General features: G+C 42.5%; 1 protein-coding gene across 2 annotated transcripts in view; it reads left to right on the top strand.

The window, feature by feature from the left end:
* Positions 1-1,184: 1,184 nt before the first annotated feature.
* Positions 1,185-19,742, top strand: part of smap1 (small ArfGAP 1) — a 338,415-nt gene continuing 319,857 nt past the window's right edge. For both annotated transcript variants that reach the window (XM_041188201.1, XM_041188202.1), the window contains exon 1: positions 1,185-1,558. In XM_041188201.1, the coding sequence (XP_041044135.1) occupies positions 1,441-1,558 (118 nt within the window). In that variant the 5' untranslated portion in view covers positions 1,185-1,440. The remainder of the gene's footprint in view (positions 1,559-19,742) is intronic.

The following is a 19,742-nucleotide window of genomic DNA, read 5'->3' on the forward strand; positions in this document are numbered from 1 at the left end:
TTCCTAATGCCTGGGTTACCTAATGGCCCCCAACCCCTTTGTCACTTAGTTTCCTAATGCCCCCCATTGTCACTGTGATTCTTAATGCCACCTTCCCAATCACTGGGATTCCTAATGCCTCCTCCCCCGTAAAACTGGGTTTCCTAATTTTCCCCTCTGCCTGTGACTGGGTGCCCAGTTGCCATCTCCTGTTTGTCACTGGGTTTCCTGATGCCCCATCACCCTGTCACTGGGTTTCCCAATGCCCACCACCCCCCCCACCCAAGACTGGGTTTCCTAATTCCCCAGTCACTGGGTTTCCTGATGCTCCCCTCCTCCCATTATTGGGTTTCCTGACACCCCCTCCCCACGTGTTTCCTGACACCCCCCTCCCCCTGTGTTTCTTGAAGCCCTCCTCCCCCCATGTTTCCTGATGCCCCCTTCCCCCGTGTTTCTTGAAGCCCCCCTCCCCCGTGTTTCTTGAAGCCCCCCTCCCCCGTGTTTCCTGATGCCCCCTTCCCCCGTGTTTCCTGAAGCCCCCTCCCCCCGTGTTTCCTGATGCCCCCCTCCCCCTGTGTTTCCTGATGCCCCCCTCCCCCCCGTGTTTCCTGATGCCCCCCGTGTTTCCTGATGGCCCCCTCCCCCCGTGTTTCCTGATGGCCCCCTCCCCCCGTGTTTCCTGATGCCCCCTCCCCCCCCGTGTTTCCTGATGCCCCCTCCCCCCCGTGTTTCCTGATGTCCCCCTCCCCTCCGTGTTTCCTGACTCCACCCGTGTTTCCTGATGTCCCCCTCCCCTCCGTGTTTCCTGACTCCACCCGTGTTTCCTGATGCCCCACCTCCCCGTGTTTCCTGATTCCACCTGTGTTTCCTGATCTACCCCCCTCCCCCCCATCCGCACTCTGCCAGTCTCTGTGCCGTGATAGGAATCGCATCATTGGACGTGCTGACGTCAGCGCGTCCCCTGATCGGACGATGGAGCGGTGAATCGTCCCGGAACTGTCCATCCTACCGACCCACTGACAGCCCATCTGCAATGAAAATGTATATTAAACACATGTTAAGGTCATGAATTCCGTGTGATTTTTAAAGGCGTAATTCAAAGAATGAGAAGTGGAAGTAGAGGTCAATTTCTGCTTTTTCCTCTTCTCTTTCCAAGCGGATTTTTTTTTATCTCGTGGCACTATGTGATGCGGGCGGAAGTAGTGTTGTTGTGGAGGCGCTGCTAGGGAGTGAGGCGGTAGCGGCGGCCATATTGTCAGAAAGGGAGTGAGAGAGAGTCTAAATCTCCGGAAAGAGACTGACTGACAGGCTCTCAATCCCCGGGATAGAGGGAGAGGCATCCCGTCTCCCCGGATAGATAGAGGGTGTCCGGGGACAGGGAGTGTCCGGATCCCGGGGAGAGAGAGAGAGGATCAGGGAGTGTCCCCGGGCCGGAGTCCCCATCACCCGGACAGCGGCACCATGAGCACCCGCTCGGAGCGGGAGAAATCCCAGAAACAGAATGAGCAGCACCAGGTCATCCTGTCCAAACTACTGCGGGAGGAGGACAACAAATACTGCGCCGACTGCGAGGCTAAAGGTAACCGGGGCTGGGGGAGCGCGGGGGCCTGGGCCTGGGGCCGAATCCGGGCCCGCGCCCGCGCCCGCTGCTTACTCCAGCAGTCAGTCAGTCCAGGAAGCGGCTCTCTCTATCCGCAGCTACTCTATCCCCTGACTCAGGTCTCAGGGAAGGGAGCGGGAAGTCTTCACCGTCTCAATCATCTGGCCTTTACATTATCACCTCTTGTTGGTGCCAGCACTGCAGATCTGGAGACTTCGCATGTCCTTCTCTGTCCCACTCGCCCATATACTTAGTGAAAACGTCGCTTGTCCCATCCATCTTACCTGCATGGATTGGGTTGAAATCAAAGCGATGACTATAATGTAAATAGGATTGACAAGTATAAAACGAGGGTGGTAACACCTTCAATACTTGAACCAAACCCCTTGCTATTTAATGGAGGGGAGTGTAATTGTTTGAGCAGTCATTGAATATATAAAGGTGTTTGTATGTGACATTCCTCTCTTTTTTAATCAGTTATAAAATATTGATAGAATAGTGCCCAAGGGCAAACTCCTAATATGCAGCAGCATCTATCCATTTATCCTCAGTGTAATAAATCTGCTGACTCAGTTACATGCTGTGTGCATTTATGTCTCTACAGTCATTCTTGAAGGAATTTAGTGTATTCATTTTGTTTGGATGAATTTGAAGTTCTGCACTTATTAAAATAAGGTTACGCTTTTGCAGATACTGGGCAAATCTAATTATAATATTGCAATGTAACTAAATTTACTTGGATACCAATTCTCCATTCCAAAACATTTTCTTCCCTTTGAAGTGATTCTTTTCTTTTGTCCCAATCAATAGTTACAAAACACTTGGTTATGAAATGGTGTGTTAAGGTACTGCACTGGATTCAATATATTGCTGTAGAAGTGGTTTAAGGGTACTATGTTTTTTGGTCTGTTCATGGATGTAGTCACAAAATCCTGCAGTTATTAGTTGCAAACTAAAGTCATCTGGATGAATTCCATAAAAATGTGTTTTGGGGCTTGTCCTGTTTTTAATTTCTTAATCAAAATGATGAATCCCAATGGATTAAGTATATATTATTAATTACAAGTGCACACTGTAAAAATGACTTAATAACAACTTTGCATGATTGTTGAATTTGCAGCTAAGCCATAGATTAAAATACGTAGCTTGCTTTTGCATTGTAGGCAATTTTGACTACTATGGTGTGATGGTCAGAGATTAAAAAAAACATTGTTTTAAAGTTTCAATGTGAGTGAATTTTGATTTAGCATGAGTCATGGTGCACTCTTTAAGGGAAGGCCACACATTGAGTATTCCTTGTGCTGATCTGTACTTATTAATGGTCTTTCTGCATATATGTGAAGGTAGCAACCTTACAGCAGTGCATATTTCATGTCAAGAATTACAGTTGGGAGATTTCAAAGATGGCAGGTATCCATCATGATTTTCTCGGTGGGTTCTCTTCTCAGGGCAATTAGGGATGGGGCAGCAAATGCTGGCTTTGCTATGTTTGGTTGTTATGTAGCTCAGTTATCCTCATCCCAGGAACACAACTGTAAAGAGAATATTGCTTTTATATTGCTGAGTATATTAGTATGTTACTAAGTTATTGAAAGTGTGCAGATATACCTGAGGATTTGAGAAATGTGATACAAGGACAGTTAGAGGGGCATGAGAAATGTTTAGCTATCTTAGTGTGGCTTTCCATAGGATATATGGCACAAAGACAGGCCTTTCAACCCAACCAGTCCATGCCAGTGCATATGCTTCTCCCATCATTCCTCTAAGTCTAAATTTTCCATCATAACCCTCTGTTCACTTCAACCTTTCCCTGTGGTAGCAAGTTCCACATTCCCACCACTCTTGGGAAAGGAGTTTCTTCTGAATTCCCAACTGGATTTCTTGGTGACTTACTCATATTGATGGCCTCTAGTTATCTCTTCCCTGTGGGCTGAATAAAATGTGGCAGGCTTGATGGACCAGCTGCTCTTTTCCTACCTGCCATTTGTGTGCTCCTGTTTTTGCAACTGAAGATTGCATATGTATACCTTGTTTTTGTACGTTGATATTTTTTGCTGGTAATGTGGCTATAACACTGAGCTAATGAGATCAGATGTTTCTCAGGTCCTTGATGCATCTGGTGGAGGAAGAAAAGGCCTCAATTGGCCACCATCTAAGATGGTCAGGTTGGAGAAATGTGCTTGCTAAAGCTGCTGTCTGTTTGTGACTTTCTTGTTTTCTGCTTAACATTGCCGAGATGTTCCTTTCCAAAGTGCGGGGCAGTGGGTGGGGGTATGCTGTTGCTGCCTTCCTTTTGCTGGGGATTGTTACATAGCTCAGTTGTTCTTCAGCCTCTCTCTGCAGTTGTTTCTTTCCACCACAGTTGCTTGCCATTTTTCAGCTCCCATTAGGATAGTTGCTTGGGAAGTGACCTGGCTAACCTAATGAATCAATGCTTTATTAAACATTGCTTTATCTCAAGTTGCAGAGGCTCATGACAGAATTTTGATTTGTCTTGCTATTTGTGTAGCATGTATCAGTGATGTGGAAGTTGTCAACTCTCGTCATGTAATCCTGTTTTTATTGGCCCTTCGTTATGATTTCTTATTACAAGACATTAAAAACAGTAAAATGGAGATGAATTTAAGAATCATAATCTTGCATCACAGAATGAGGCCATTCTTCTAAACTCCAGTGAATGCAGACCTAGTTGACCCAATCTCCTCATACGACAATCCTGCCATCCCAGGAATCAGTCTGATGAGCCTTCACTGCACTCCCTCTATGGTAAATGTATCCTTTCTTAGGTAAGGAGACCAAAATTGCTCACAATATTCCAGGTGTGGTCTCACCAAGGCCCTGTACAATTGCAGTAAGACATCCTTGCCCCTGAATGCAGAATGTTTTACTGCAGCTGTACAGGGCCTTTGTGAGACCACACCTGGAGCAGTATGTGCAGCTTGGATCTCCTTATCTAAGAAAGGATATACTTGCCATAGAGAGAGTACAATAAAAGTTCACCAGACTGATTTCTGTGATGGCAGGGTTGAGATTGGGTCAACTAGGCATCTATTGACTGGAGTTCAGAAGAATGAGGGGGAATAGTATTGAAACGTATAAAATCCTGACAGGGTTGGGCAGACTGGATGCAGTGATGATGTTTCCACTGGCTAGGTGGGGTCTAATCTCAGGGGTCGCAGTCTCATGATGCAGGGTAGGCCATTTAGGACTGAGATGAGATATTTCTTCACTTAAAGGGTGGTGCACCTGTGGAATTCTCTACTAAAGAGGGCTGTGGAGGCCAAGTCACTGATTATATTTAAGAAGGAAATAGATTTCTAGGCTCTAAAGGTGTCAAGGGGTATGGGGAGAGAGTGGGAGTATGTCGTTGAGATAGAGGATCAGCCATGATCGTATTGAATGGCAGAGTAGGTTTGAAGGGCCACACGACCACTTCCTTCTATTTTCTACGTTCCTGATTCTGACAGCCTATCCTGGCTGTGCCAGCTCTTTAACAGAGCCACCAAATTGCCCCATCTTCAAGTCTCTATCCAATCTCCTCTTGGAAGGTATTAAATCTGCTTTTGCCACCCATTCAGACAGTGTCCTATATCTTATAATTAGCAGCGATGGAAGAGTGCTTGCCTTTGATCACACCTACAACTTCCCAGAGAGATTTTGTAGGCTTTTGAGCGTTGCTAGAGTTTGTTCGGGATTGGGGTGAGAGAGGGCAGGGCAAGTAAGTGTTTCCCCTCAACTAATCACATTGAAGAATGCCCACTGAGGCATGCAGAGGCTAAATGAAATATAAATTAGAATATTTAATTCATCGTAAAATCATCTATCGAAAGCAAAAGAAGAAAGATCAGAGTCAAGAAGAAAGTATAAAAAAACATTCTGACTGAATGAGATGCCTCCATTTTGCAAAATTTAATTTCAGATCCAGAGAAGTTGCTTAGCAGTAATTAAGACATCAGACAGTAAAAATTCACTGACATCTGAATGCACCAACTCACGTCCTTAAATGGGTTATGATGCCAAGATTCTCAGCAAAGTACTGTTGTATGGTGGAGCAAATCAAGTCAACAATTTCCAGATCTCTGCCTAACTGCGCATGCACTCTGCATTTTCCTGTACAATTAATTCGATGAATGATTTTAGTGTGACTATTCATGAAAATCCTTGCTGCAGTTTTAAAAAAAAATGTTAATCACCTTTTAAATTTACGTGCTGTGGTCACTGGCCCTCCTGTCAGTGGAAATAGAGTAGAGAAACAATCAAACCCTCAATTTTGAACACCTATTCTCTAAGGAGAATAACGCTGTTTCTCCACATTTTTTTTTTAATTCTCTTATGGGATGTGGGCATTGCTGGCGAGGCCAGCATTTGTTGCCCATCCCTAATTGCCCCTTGAACTGAGTGGCTTGCTGGGACTTTTCAGAGGGCATTAATAGTCAACCACATTGCTGTGGGTCCGGACTGACATATAGGCCAGACCAGGTAAGATGGCAGATTCCCTTCCCTAAAGGACATTGGTGAACCAAATGGATTTTTACAACAATCGATAGCTTAACGGTCAGCATCACTGGGGCAAGATTTGTATTCCAGGTTGATTAACTGAATTTAAATTCCACCAGCTGCCATTTTTTTAATTCATTCAGTGGATGTGGGTTTCACTGGCCAGGCCAGCATTTATTGCCCATCCCTAGTTGCCCTTGAGAAAGTGGTGGTGAGCTGCCTCTTTGAACCACTGCAGTCCATGTGGTGTAGGTTCACCAACAGTGCTGTTAGGATGGGTGTTCCAGGATTTTGGCTTAGCGACAGTGAAGGAGCAGTGATCTATTTCCAAGTCAGGGTAGTGAATGACTTGGAGGGGAACTTCCAGGTGGTGGTGTTCCCATGTATCCTTCTAGATGGTTATGGGTTTGGAAGGTGCTGCCTTCATCCTTGGTGAATTCCTGCATTACACCTTGTAAATAGTAACAGCAGTGTGTACCATGTGTTGATGGAGGGAGAGAATGCTTGTGGATGTGGTGCCAATCAAGTGGGCTGCTTTGTCCTGAACAGTGTCAAGCTTCTTGGGTGTTGTGGGAGCTGCATGCATCAAGGCAAATACATGGGTAGTATTCCATCACGCTCCTCACTTGTGCCTTGTAGATGGTGGACAGGCTTTGGGGAGTCAGGAGATGAGTTACTCATCGCACGATTCCTCGCCTCTGACTTGCTCTTGTAGCCACAGTGTTTATATGGCTAGTTCAGTTTCTGGTCAATAGTAACCCCCAGGATGTTGATAGTGGGGTAGTCATTGATGGTAATGCCATTGAACATCAAAGGGTGATGGTTAGATTCAATCTTGTGAAAGATGGTCATTGCCTGACGCTTGTGTGGCATGAATGTTACTTGCCACTTGTCTGCCCAAGCCTGGATATTGTCTAGGTCTTGCTGCATTTGCACATGGGCTGCTTCAGTATCTGAGGAGTCGTGAATGGTGCTGAACATTGTGCAATCATCAGCAAACATTCTCACTTCAGACCTTATGATGGAAGGAAGGTCATTGATGAAGCAACTGAAGATAGTTAGGCCTAGGACACTACCCTGAGGAACTCCTGCGGTAATGTCCTGGAGCTGAGATGATTGACCTCCAGCAACCGCAGCCTTCTTCCTTTGCGCCAGATATGACTCCAGCCAGCGGAAAGTTTTCCCCCTGATTCCCATTGACTTCAGTTTTGCTAGGGTTCCTTGATGCCACACTCGGTCAAATGCAACCTTGATTTCAAGGGCAGTCACTCTCATTTCACCTCAGTGCAGCTCTTTTGTCCATGTTTGAACCGAGGCTGTAATGAGTTCAGGAGCTGAGTGACCCTGGCGGAACCCAAACTGGGTGTCAGTGAGCAGGTTATTGTTAATCCAGTGTCTTTTGATATTACTGTTGATGACCCCTTCCATTGCTGATGATCGAGGGCAGACTGATGATGCAGTATTTGGCAGGGTTGGATTTGTCCTTTTTGTGTACAGGACGTAGCTGGGCAATTTTCCACACAATTGGGTAGATGCCAGTGTTGTAGCTGTACTGGAACAGCTTAGCTAGGGGTGCGGCAAGTTCTGGAGCACAAGTACTATTGCGGTAATATTGTCAGGGCCCATAGCCTTTGCAGTATCAAGTGTCTTCAGCCGTTTCTTGACATCACGTGGAGTGAAAAGAATTGGCTGAAGACTGGCATCTGTGATGCTGGGGACCTTGGGAGGAGGTCGAGATTGATCATCCACTCAGCACTTCTGGCTGAAGATTGTTGTGAATGCCTTATCTTTTACACTGATGTGCTGGGCTCCTCCATCATTGAGAATGGGGATATTTCTGGAGTACCTTCTCCAGTGAATTGTTTAATTGTCCACCACCATTCACGACTGGATGTGGCAGGACTGCAGAGCTTAGATCTGATCCATTGGTTATAGGATCGCATAGTTCTGGCTACCACTTGCTGCTTATGCTGTTTGGCACACAAGCAGTCCTGTGTTATAGCTTCACCAGGTTGGCACCTCATTATTTAGATATACATGGTGCTGCTCCTGGCATGCCCTCCTGCACTCTTCATTGAACCAGGATTGATCTCCTCGCTTGATGGTGATGGTTGAGTGGGGGATATGCTGGGCCATGAGGTTACAGATTGTGTTCGAGTACAGTCCTGCTGCTGCTGATGACCCTTATGGATGCCCAGTCTTGAGTTGCTAGATCTGTTCAAAATCTATTTAGCACCGTGGTAGTGCCACAAAACACAGTGGAGGTTATCGTCAATGAGAAGGTGACACTTTGTCTCCACAGTGACTGTGTGGTCACACCTACTGATACTGTCATGGATGGATGCATCTGTGGCAGGTAGGTTGTTGAGGATGATGTTAAGTATGTTTTTCCCTCTTGTTGGTTCCCTCACCACCTGCTGCAGATCCAACCTTTTTTCAGTGTTACTGAGCCTCTCTTGGTGATGGACATTGAAGTCCTCCACCCAGAGTACATTCTGCGTCCTTGCCACCCTCAGTGCTTCAGTCCAAGTGGTGTTCAACATGGAGGAGCACTGATTCATTAGCTGAGGGAGGGCGGTATGTGGTAATCAGCAGGAGATTTCGTTGCCAATGTTTGACCTGATGCCATGAGACTTCATAGGGTCCAGAGTCGATGTTGACGGCTCCCAAGCAACTCCTTCCCGACTGTATACCATTGTGCCGCCAACTCTGCTGGGTCTGTCTTGCAGGTGGGACAGGACATACCCAGGGATGGTGATGGTGGTGTCTGGGACATTATCTGTAAGATATAATCCCGCAAAGCTGTTGCTTGACTTCCAATTTTGGCACTAGCTCCCAGAGGGGGAGGACTTTGTAGGGCCGACAGGGCTGAGTTTGCTGTTGTAATTTCTGGTGCTAGGTCAATGCCGGGTGGTCCATCCGGTTTCATTCCATTTTTGAGACTTTGTAGAGGTTTGATACAACTGAGTGGCTTGCTAGGCCATTTCAGAGAGCCTTTAAGGGTCAATCATATTGCTGTGGTTCCGGAGTCGCATGTAGACCAGACCAGGTAAGGACGGCAGATTTCATTCTCTAAAGGACATGAGTGAACCAGATGAGTTTTTACAACAATTGGCAATGGTTTCATGGTCATCACTGGACTTATAATTCCACGTTTTTATTGAATTCAAATCCCACGTTCTGCAGTGGCAGAGAATTCTCCTGGGTCTCCGGATTACTAATCCAGCGACAATATGACTATGCCATTGCCTCCCTATAACTGAACTTGCTCATCTCTGGTACCAAGTAAATTTCCTCTACTCTCTTTAAGGCTTTGGAATCCTAAAGTGGCTGACTTCACTGTTGATGGAATTGCGAGGGAATAGAGAGAGCTTAACTAAGTTGTATTTGTGGGTGTTAGGAATGAGTTTTAGCTTTAAAGTTTAAGATTGATTTGTATTTCTGTATCCATGTGTTAAGAAAGGTCAAATAGAGTTTTAGTTTCACTTTTAAAAAGGTGCTTGGAGTAGGGTAGGTTACTTAGGGTAGTCTTGGAGAGTGGAGATTAGAACCCCTTGATTGAAGGGCAGAATTTGGTGATTGGTCATAGTGTGACAAGCATCTGGGGGAGTTGAGAGATCCGTAGCATCTATTGGGGTGACATCTGTCATTTGGTTTCAGAGTATGGTGTGTCTGACCACAGGGTGCCATAGGTTTACATTGACTGTGTACTTGCTGTGAACATTAGAGTAGCTTTTGTAACTTGTATACAGATTTCTAAGGATAACACATCTGTAAAGGTATAGTTGTGGGTGAAGGGGTATTGTAATATAGTTCACCTTTTCTTGTTGAATAAATGTTTTATTCTTTTGTTAAAAGTTCATTAACTGACTCTGTTCAGTAGCTACTCTCCACGTATCTAAACAAACAAATAAAAATGAGGATCTATCATGTTGAGTTCCACTCTGGGATCTGGCTGGTCCAGAGGTAACCTCTGCTGGGATTATAACAAAATTGGAAGTTGAGGGTTGAGAATTGATGCCTGATGACATGCATTGAATGTAACAATGTACAGGTTGATTTTTAGACACTCTTATCTTGTTCTAAAACACAGAAGCTGCACCTCAACTTCATGGCATTGTTTGTGGTGTTTTTCTTCTACTTTCTGTGCCCATTGATTGTGACCAAGATACTTGGGTGTGCTCGTAGATGATATGCAGAAAGTTAGCATGCAGGTGCAGCAAGCACTTAGGAAGACGAATGGCATGTTGGCCTTAATTGCAAGGGAATTGGGATATAGGAATGAAGAAGTCTTACTACAATTGTACAGGGTTTTGGTGAGACCACAGCTGGAATACTCTGCAGTTTTGATCTCATTTAAGAAAGAATATACTTGCATTGAAGGCAGTACAGCAAATTTTCACTAAATTGCTCCTTGGGATGAGGGGGTTGTCCTATGACGAAAGGCTGAGTAAATGGGCTTAAGTTCTCTGGAATTTAGAAGGAGAGGTGATCTCATTGAAACATTAAAGATTCTGAAGAGGCTTTAAAGGGTAGAAGCTGAGAGATTGTTTTAGATTACCTGACCAGAAACACAGGGCACAGTCCCAGGATAAATGGCCAATCATTTAGGACTGAGGTGAGAAATTACTTCACTGAAAGGGTATGTATGGTGCCGTGCGTCAACTTTGGGGTGTTAAGTATTAACCTTTATTATCCAATAAACCTTGTTAGTTTCGATTCTAAATTAGTGAATGACTATTTTGCCAATACAGTTATTCCCAAAAATAATTTTCTTATTCTGGGGTTTAGTAAAGACACCAAATCCCAACATTATTACATTTACTCGACTCAAGTCTGAATTTCTGACCCATCTCAAACTCTTTTTTTGGTGATGTGGATCTTTGAGTACCTCCCCACCTCTGAGCCATTCTCGGATTTAAGCCCACTGGGTAGGCTCTGATATTTTCCTGAAATGAGCATTCTTCATGGTCCAAGCTAAGACAATGACTAAGTATGGCCAAGAGAGGAGGGAATAGAATCACTATTGAATTTGTTCCAGCCCTTACCTGATGTGCATGTGTACTTCCAGAAGGAGTTACAGGTCAGTGAATGAGGAGCTGAAACATTGACTGTGTTTTTCCTTAAAATCTTCTATATCTCCTTCCTTAATACATTGTATTTTCTCATACCTGCAACATCCTTGCAGCATTGCCTGGAGATCTAAGCTGCCGTTTTTTTGCTCTGTGCCTCTCTGACCTGCATAGGGTCCTGGCACAGCAACATCACAAATTTAAGATACTCGCCCTGTGTATAAATCCCACCATTGCCTCACCTATTTCTAACCTTCACATCCCTATAACCCTCTGTACTCTCTGCATTCCTCCAAAAAACGGCCAATGGAGCATCCTCGATCTCCATCACTCATGCATTGGCAGCTGTACCTTTAGCTGACAAGACCCTTAGTTTTGGAATTCCCACCCTAAACCCCCTGTCTTTCAACCTTGCTTCCTCCTTTAAGATGCTCCTTCAAACATATCCCCTAGTTCAAGCTTTGGTCATCTGCATGATACCTCCTTATGTGGCTTTTGGCTGATAATACATCCTGTGATGTTTCATTACATTGAAGCTGTAATTATAAATGCAATTTTTTTCTATACTTACTGGATAAACTTGTTGAGCTACCTGTGGGTTCCAATCATGAGGCATATAATCCAGTTGTTTAACTTTAATCTCTCCCTGGTGGCATTGTGAATGCTTTTGAAGTGCAATAGTTGTTTGTAGTGTTCTCCTGTTCATAAATAACTGAAATTGGGGGTAATAGGAGTGGAGAGTTGAAGGAGGATGTTCTGAATGGCTGATCAGTAGGGGCCTTTGGTATAAAGTTGCCAAAACCAGAATCCTTCAGTTGAGATCAATCTGCCAGCAAGTGTTTACATGGTGTACAGCTCACATTTGAATGAATCTCTTAGAAAATTCAGCTTCTGTTTCTACTCAATTGGTTTTAGCATATATATTTTATAGTATCTTATAGAATTTTAACCATGATTTTTGTATTTAATGTACAATTTTTTCACCATTAAATTAAATTTCTAAGTTCAGTTTAGATCTATTTTGTATTAGAAGTATTTTAGGTATTTATGTAGAATTTGAGATGAGTTTTCAATTTTTCAAAAACAATTGGCTCTCACCTATGTATGTGATGGGGTGATGAAGAAATCTTTAATTTGGGAGTGCCACTTGTGGATTGAAAGTGGATTTTAGAATTTTAAGCTGTCCTTTAATTATACCTATACAAGATGCATCAAGTGCTTTTTTTTTTAATGAGATAGCTGGTATCTAGCCAACAACCAAGGCAAATGTGTCATGACCTCACCCTCTGGCAGTACTTAAAGGGAATTGTAATCTGAGATTTAAACCCCTCTGCTTTTGTTGTCCTTGAGTCATTGTTCACTAAGTCAGATAATGCATTATTTTACAAGGTGACCAACATTGTATCATGAAAATTTTGACTGTGTCCTTTTTAGGCTCTAAGAATTTAATTCCTGTTCAGTAAATGCTTGGTGAATTTAAGTAGGCTTCAATGAAGAGACTGAAAATCTGCTTGATTGTGTTCCTGAAGATGTCTGTCTTTAGTGTGACAGAATTTCACAGATGGATTGCTTTAATAAACATTTTCATTTTCTAGGAAATACTGGGAGGCAGTTATGCTTGCAACTAACACCCAGTTAGTCTTCCTGTGAAGCAAATAGTTTCAGAATTTTTCAGATTAGATAGGAGCCCAAGAATACTAAGAAGGCTTGCATTGTGCCTTTCTTTTTGCCTGTTACCCTTGATTATATTCTGGGATTCTGCACTCATGACCTAATAATTACACCTTCAACAGCTGTAGAAATGAACCTCAAATGATTATTTAATAGATATTTGAAGAGTTTCTGTTTTTGATATTGTTTAAAACTACTTGCTTATCATGCAGTTTGTAATCAAATTTTCAAAACCAATACTGTTTCGCAGAGGAACAATTTAGGAAGCAGGTGTTACACAAGAGGAATTATTGCTAGGCACAAGATTTCCATTATGTAAAATGCACCTCACTGTTTAAAATAGATTATGGTCATTTAATGATTTTTCCTTTGGATAGCTAAATAAAAATATACATTCAGTGTCCCTATGGGTGTTTTGGGGTATTAGGAAAGAGGCAGAGACAATTAAACTCAATTGGATGCAACGGGTCAAAGATAGTCAAAAGCCCTTTACCCGTAAATCTAAAAACTGAACACATCCAAAAATCTTTTTTTTTTGAATCTCCTTGACCTTTAGCGCAGGGAGCCTGTGACTAGAGCTGAAATTAACCTCACTGCCTGCACCCCAATCTTTAGCATGAGAAATCCCAGTTGGTTGTCTTTTTTTGTCTGTACTGTTTACCTTGCGAACGCTCTGTACAAGCAGGATTACAGATGGCACCACGGGTGGAAACTTATTACAAGTGCCCTGTATTTATTATTCAGTGGTACATCTTAATTTTCTAGCCATTTTATTTATATATTAGACCATAGCTAGCCATAGGTTTCGACCATTGTAATGTAAGTAGGTCTGGCCCTTTATGTGATATCCAAAAAACCAAAATTATCTGAAATCTAAAACTCAGTCAGCTACGAGGGTTTCGGATAAGGATACTTGACCTGTACTTGTTGACTAAATTGTACCCAGGAAAACACTTTTTTCAGTTTTCAAATCTGTTTTCCCCACATGAATCTTTTTACCCATGCAATGCTTTATTTTAAAAAGATGCTTTGAACACTCATTTTATTAGTTCAGAAGGAGATACTATACTTGGTTAAATGCTACAAATTAATTAAATTACTGTTTAATTGTGTCTTGTTTTACATCAGACCACCTCTGTCATTCTTAATTAGCATTACTTAACCACGTAAGCCTGCTGATGTTTTCTTGCAGTAAGTTTAATAATTTGAACTGTTTTGGGACACGCACAAATGGTACTTTTCTGTGGTCTTTTGCAGAGTCATTATCCCTCAAGCCTTTGACCTACTTAGATCAAGGCTGAGTTTAAATTCCCTTAAGATCTGACTCGGGACTTGCAGTATCCATTTTTCTTCCCATTAACAGAATCCACACTTCTGTGGCTAAGATTTTTAACTGTTACTGAACATGTACATTTTCAAGAAGATGAAGCCTTTTGAATTTGATGCAATTAATGACATTGTGCCATATAAAACAAAGCTTTCTATTTATTCTGTGATTTAATGTGCTGCTTATTTAAATGTCCGATATTCTGCGTTTGTGTATCACAGATACTGTTGTATGCAATTGAAATTTACACCTTTTTGGCTTCTGTATAGTCCAGACTGTATTGAATAGCTTCCTAGCTCTGTCCATTTTATAATCAAACCCTAATTCACCTAAATTCATGAATAGATTGTATACAAATCAAATAAAAACAGTACCAGAAATACTCTGGTTAGGCAGCAAAAGTAGTAAGAAAATGAGTGAGTTATAAATGATGTTTTGTCAGACAATTATTGTTTTGCAGTAGCTTATGTCATAACAAGATTGCCTTAGAATTAGTTAAAATTTGAATGAGAGTGTAGCAATGGACCAGGAACAGATGTGGGAAAAAGCAACACATGGATGGTGTTCTTCAGTCAGCAAAAATAGTTTCGCTCTGTCATCGACAGCACTAGGCATTGGAAGATGAGAAGTTTTAGGCAGACCAAAGAGTGTCTTTCAGAGTTGATGGCCCTTCACTCCATCAGCCAAGCTGTATCTTGCTGCTGCTTTCAAAGTTCTGGTGGTGAGGCATTCTGCCAAATGACTTGGTCTGCTCAGGGAACTATCCGTTTCCTACAGGAAAAGACCCACTGCCTGATGGACTTGTGATCAAAAGTGTTGCAGACTGGGATGTTCCAAGGTCCAGGACCAGGTGCTGAGGCATGCATTAAAGGTTAGGGCAGCTGCTACAAAAGGGAAAGAGGAAGGCTGATCCCAAACATTTTCCTGATGTGACCTCATTTTAATGTCTCAGAGGCCAGAGAGAAAATTTGGGGGTATGAGTTGCTGTTTGGGGGTGAGGAAGGTGTGGCCTTCAGTTACTGAGTGTGACCGCAGTCTCCAAAATAAAGCACAACAGGATGGTAGCTTTTGCTAGATAGCACTTGGAGACAAATGAGGTATTTTGGCCTTTCTTCAGGTTTGAGTCAAACACTCGTGGAGCTGTACTTGAGGAAAGCATCATCGCATTTACGAACACGTTTCTTATCACCTTGTCTTTCATTTGCAATGGAGTCAGAAGACTTGCTGTTGGAGGTAGAAGCACTGCATTAAAAAATTGCCTAAGGTATTAGTTGGAAGCTTGGTTGCGCCACCACACCTGTTTTGCAATTTGTATTTATTTTGAGATGCGTGCACTGAATTCAGTCCACCATCGTTGGAGATTTCAAAAGATTAAATTAAAATATTTATTAACAAAATAAAAGATGTCAAGCACGTGCATAAGAGTACAATTAATACTATAATAATTCCTAAAATTCCTAATTACCCTGACTCCCAGCAACACTCCCTTTAAGGCAACGGTCCAAAAATAGATTTTAGATTTCAAACAGATCCGGCAAATTAACACCATGAACAGTAGAATTCCAAATGTTCCAAATAGGGCATTTCTTCAGTTTCAGTAGATTATGCACAAATACTGGAGGCTTCATTAAAGCTATTTCTCACACTTCTGTTAGATCTCATATGGCCTTCTCTTGGCACAGTCTCATTCTCCTTTATATATGTTTCTCTCTTTTTTAATATATAAATTCTATTGTTTCATATGTCTTTCAAACTGTATCTTCCTCACAATATAAAAACGTTCATTTTGCTACTATTGTCAGTAACCTAACCTTTGGGTTCCTTAGCTTTGTTTATCTGACTAGTTGTAAACAGACTGAGATCCCTTTGAAATCCAAACCCCCCTTCATTCATCTAAACATGCACATTCCCTTCACACCTTACATACTAAGCCAGCCTCCATGTTTACTCATTAACATGTTAAGCACTGCTCTTCTTTTGATTTAAAGCTTGCGGTCTAATTGATTCCAAATCTAATTAAATCATAGACTCAACTATACTTACCCCCGTAAACCTACTTTGTAATAAATCAGAAAAAATTATGAAAACTATTATACTTTTATGACATCTCCAGTTGCAGCATGACCTCCCTCCCCCACCTACTGACCTTTCATTTGGGATTCCTGTTGATTGATGTGAATCTGTCATGGGTAGGGCCACTTAAAAGTCCTGTCCTCTTCCCTCCCAGTGAACTGTGAGCCAGGGGAAAAAAAAATCAGGTGAGTGCATCATGATGGGGCCTTGGAGTCAGTCCCAGGACTTTTCTGACAGTCTCTGTGCCACGGCTGCCATTACGGCCATGGGGCTTGTGACCCCAAAATCTTGTCCTGTGAGCCCACTGAGGGTCAGGAACCCCTGGTTTAAGACCCTCCTCCCACAGTGCATCGAGGGGCTGGAAACTTTGTTAAATCCCTCAGGCTGTATGCGCTAGAGAATGTTCGATGTGGAATATATATTGTAAATTTCACCTCTAATTGTAAGTGTAGTGAGGCACCTCTGCTACCTATTGTATTGAAAGAAACGGAACTTTACAAAATGCAATAATTTCAAATTTGAGCTGTAATGTAATGTACCTTTACAAATTTTGCTTGTTTGGATGACAGTGGAGGCTTATAGGGTGAATGAGCAAAGTGACCATGGCACTGTTTGCCATCCAAGTGGGGGGAGCAAAAAGCAATTTAGTGGTAGTAGGGGACAGTATAGTAAGAGGGATTGACACTGTTCTCTGTAGAAAAAAGCAAGAGTCCAGAAGGCTTTGTTGCATGCTCAGTGGCAGGGTTCGGGACATCTGCTTGGGGTTGGATAGGTAAATGCATTGGGAGGAGGAGGATCCAGTGGTTGTCGTCCATGTAGGTACCAGCGACATTGGCAGGATGAGGAAGGAGGCTCTGCATAGTCAGTATGAGGAGCTAGGCACCAAATTAAGAAGCAGAACCCCAAAGGTAATTTCTGGATTATTAACTGAACCAGGTGCAAATTGGCATAAGACAAATAAGTTTAGAGAAATGAATCTGTGGCTCAAAGACTGGTGTGGGAGAAGTGGGGTTCTGGTTTGTGGTGCACTGGCATCAGTATTGAGGAAAGTGGGATCTGTACTGTTGGGACAAACTCCACCTGAACTGTGCTGGGTCTGCTGTCTCACGAGCTGAATAACTAGAAGTAGAGGGGATTTTAAACTGAATAGTAGGGGCAAGGGAACAAATTTGGGAAGATGAGATAAACTAAAGAGTCAAGACAGGGCAAGAGAGACCAGTATTAATATAGGAAATGATAAACAGACTGTGACAGGAGGGGAAAGAGTGTACAATTCCAGGAGTAAATCAGATAAGGCTAGACACTGCAAAGATAATAAATGGGCAAAACTAACGGCTCTGTATGTAAACGCACTTAGCATTCGAAACAAAACACATGAACTGATGGCGCAAATAGAAATAAATAAGTACGATCTGATAGCCATTACAGAGACATAGCTTAGGACCTGACTATTCAAGGGTACGTGACATTTAGGAAGGACAGGAAGTTAGGAAAAGGTGGAGGGGTGGCTCTGTTAACTAATGATATTAGTACATTTAGAGAGGGATGACCCAAGTTCAGGAAATCTGGATGTAATAATGGTTTGGGTTGTGATGAGGAATGATAAAGGCAAGAAATGGGAATGGTGTACAGGCCCCCTAATTGTAACTACACAGTAAGACAGAGTAAAAAAAAAAAAGAGATAATGGGAGCTTGCTAGAAAGGTACAACAATAATCATGGGGGATTTTAATCTACTTATAGACTTGAAAAATCAGATGGGCAAAGGTAGCGTAGAAGAGTCCATTGAATGTTTTTGGGGTAGTTTGTTGGAACAGCACACTCTGGAGCCAACCAGAGAGCAGGGCAATATTGGACCTTGAGCAACAAGATTAATAACCTCCTTGTGAAAGCACCCCTAAGTAGCAGCAATCATAATATGGTTGAATTTTACATTTTATTTTGAAGGAGAAACGAGTCCGTCCAAGACTAGTGTTTTAAACTTAAATAAGGGCAATTATGAGGGCATGCAAGCAGAGTGAACTGGCAAATATGGTCAAGGGATATGTCAATAGAAATTCAGTGGCAGACATTTAAAGGGATATTTCAGAACACACAGAATATACGCATTCCAATGAGAGAGAAATTCCAAGGGGTGGGCCCCCCATCTGTGCTTAACTAAAAAAAGTTAAAGACAGTATCAAACTTAAAGAAAAAGCATATAAATATGCAAAGATGGGTGGCAGGTCAGAAGATTGGAAAGATTATGAAGAACAGCAAAAATTGACAAGATTAGAGTATGATAAAAAGCTAGCTAGTAATATAAAGAGTTTCTATAGATATTTAAATAAGAGTTGACAAAGTGAGCGTTGGAACTAGATAGTGTGCCTAGGGATTCGATAATGGAAAGTAGGGAGATGGCAGATGAATTAAACGGGTATTTTGCTTCGGTCTTCACTCTAGAGGACACAAGCAACATCCCAGAAATAGCTGTAAATGAGGAAATGGAAGGTAGAGAGATACCCTAGAAACTAAGAATCACCAGGGAAGTGGTATTGAGCAAATTGTTGGGGCTGCGGGCTGACAAATTCCCCAGGCCTGGATGGACTTCACCCTAAGGTTTTGAAAGAAGTGACTAGTGTGATAATTGATGCACTAGTTTTAATTTTCCAAAATTCCATTAGATTGGAAAATATCAAATATAACTCCTTTATTCAAAAAGGAAGTGAGATGAAAATCAGGAAACTATAGCCCAGTTAGCCTAACATCTGTCATAGGGAAAATACGAACATAGGAATTAGGAACAGGACTAGGCCACTCGGCCCCTCGAGCCTGCTCCACTATTCAGTAAGATCATGGCTGATCTGAATGTAACCTCAACCCCACTTTCCTGCCTACCCCCGATAACCTTGCACCACCCTTGTTAATCAAGAACCTATCTCGCTCTGCTTTAAAAATATTCCAAGTCTTTGCTTCCACTGCCTTTTGAAGAAGAGTTTCAAAGACACTCAACCTTCTTGAGAAAATTTCTCCTCATATGTCTGAAATGAATGACCCCTTTATTTTAAAACATTGGCCCCTAGTTCTAAATTCTCCCACAAGAGGAAGCATCCTCCACATCCACCCTGTCAAGACCCCTCAGGATCTTAAAGGTTTCAATTAAGTCGCTTCTTACTCTTCTAAATTCCAGTGGATACAAGCCTAACCTGCCCAATCTTTCCTCATAAGACAACCCGCCCATTCCTGATATTAGCCTAGTAAACCTTCTCTGAACAACTTCTAACGCATTTACACCTTCCTTTAAGGAGTCCAACTGTACACAGTGCTCTGGATGTGATCTCACCAGTGCCCTGCATAACTGAAGCATAACCTCCCTACTTTTGTAATCAATTCCCCTCAGTAAATTATAACATTCTATTAGCGTTCCTAATTACCTTCTGTACCTGCATACTGACCTTTGATTCATGCAGTAGGACACCCAGTTCCCTTTGAATCTCAGAGCTCTGCAATCTCTCACCATTTCAGTAGTGTCTTTTTTTTAATTC

This window comes from Carcharodon carcharias, chromosome 5 (genome assembly GCF_017639515.1).
Source record: "Carcharodon carcharias isolate sCarCar2 chromosome 5, sCarCar2.pri, whole genome shotgun sequence".
NCBI classification, from domain to species: domain Eukaryota; kingdom Metazoa; phylum Chordata; class Chondrichthyes; order Lamniformes; family Lamnidae; genus Carcharodon; species Carcharodon carcharias.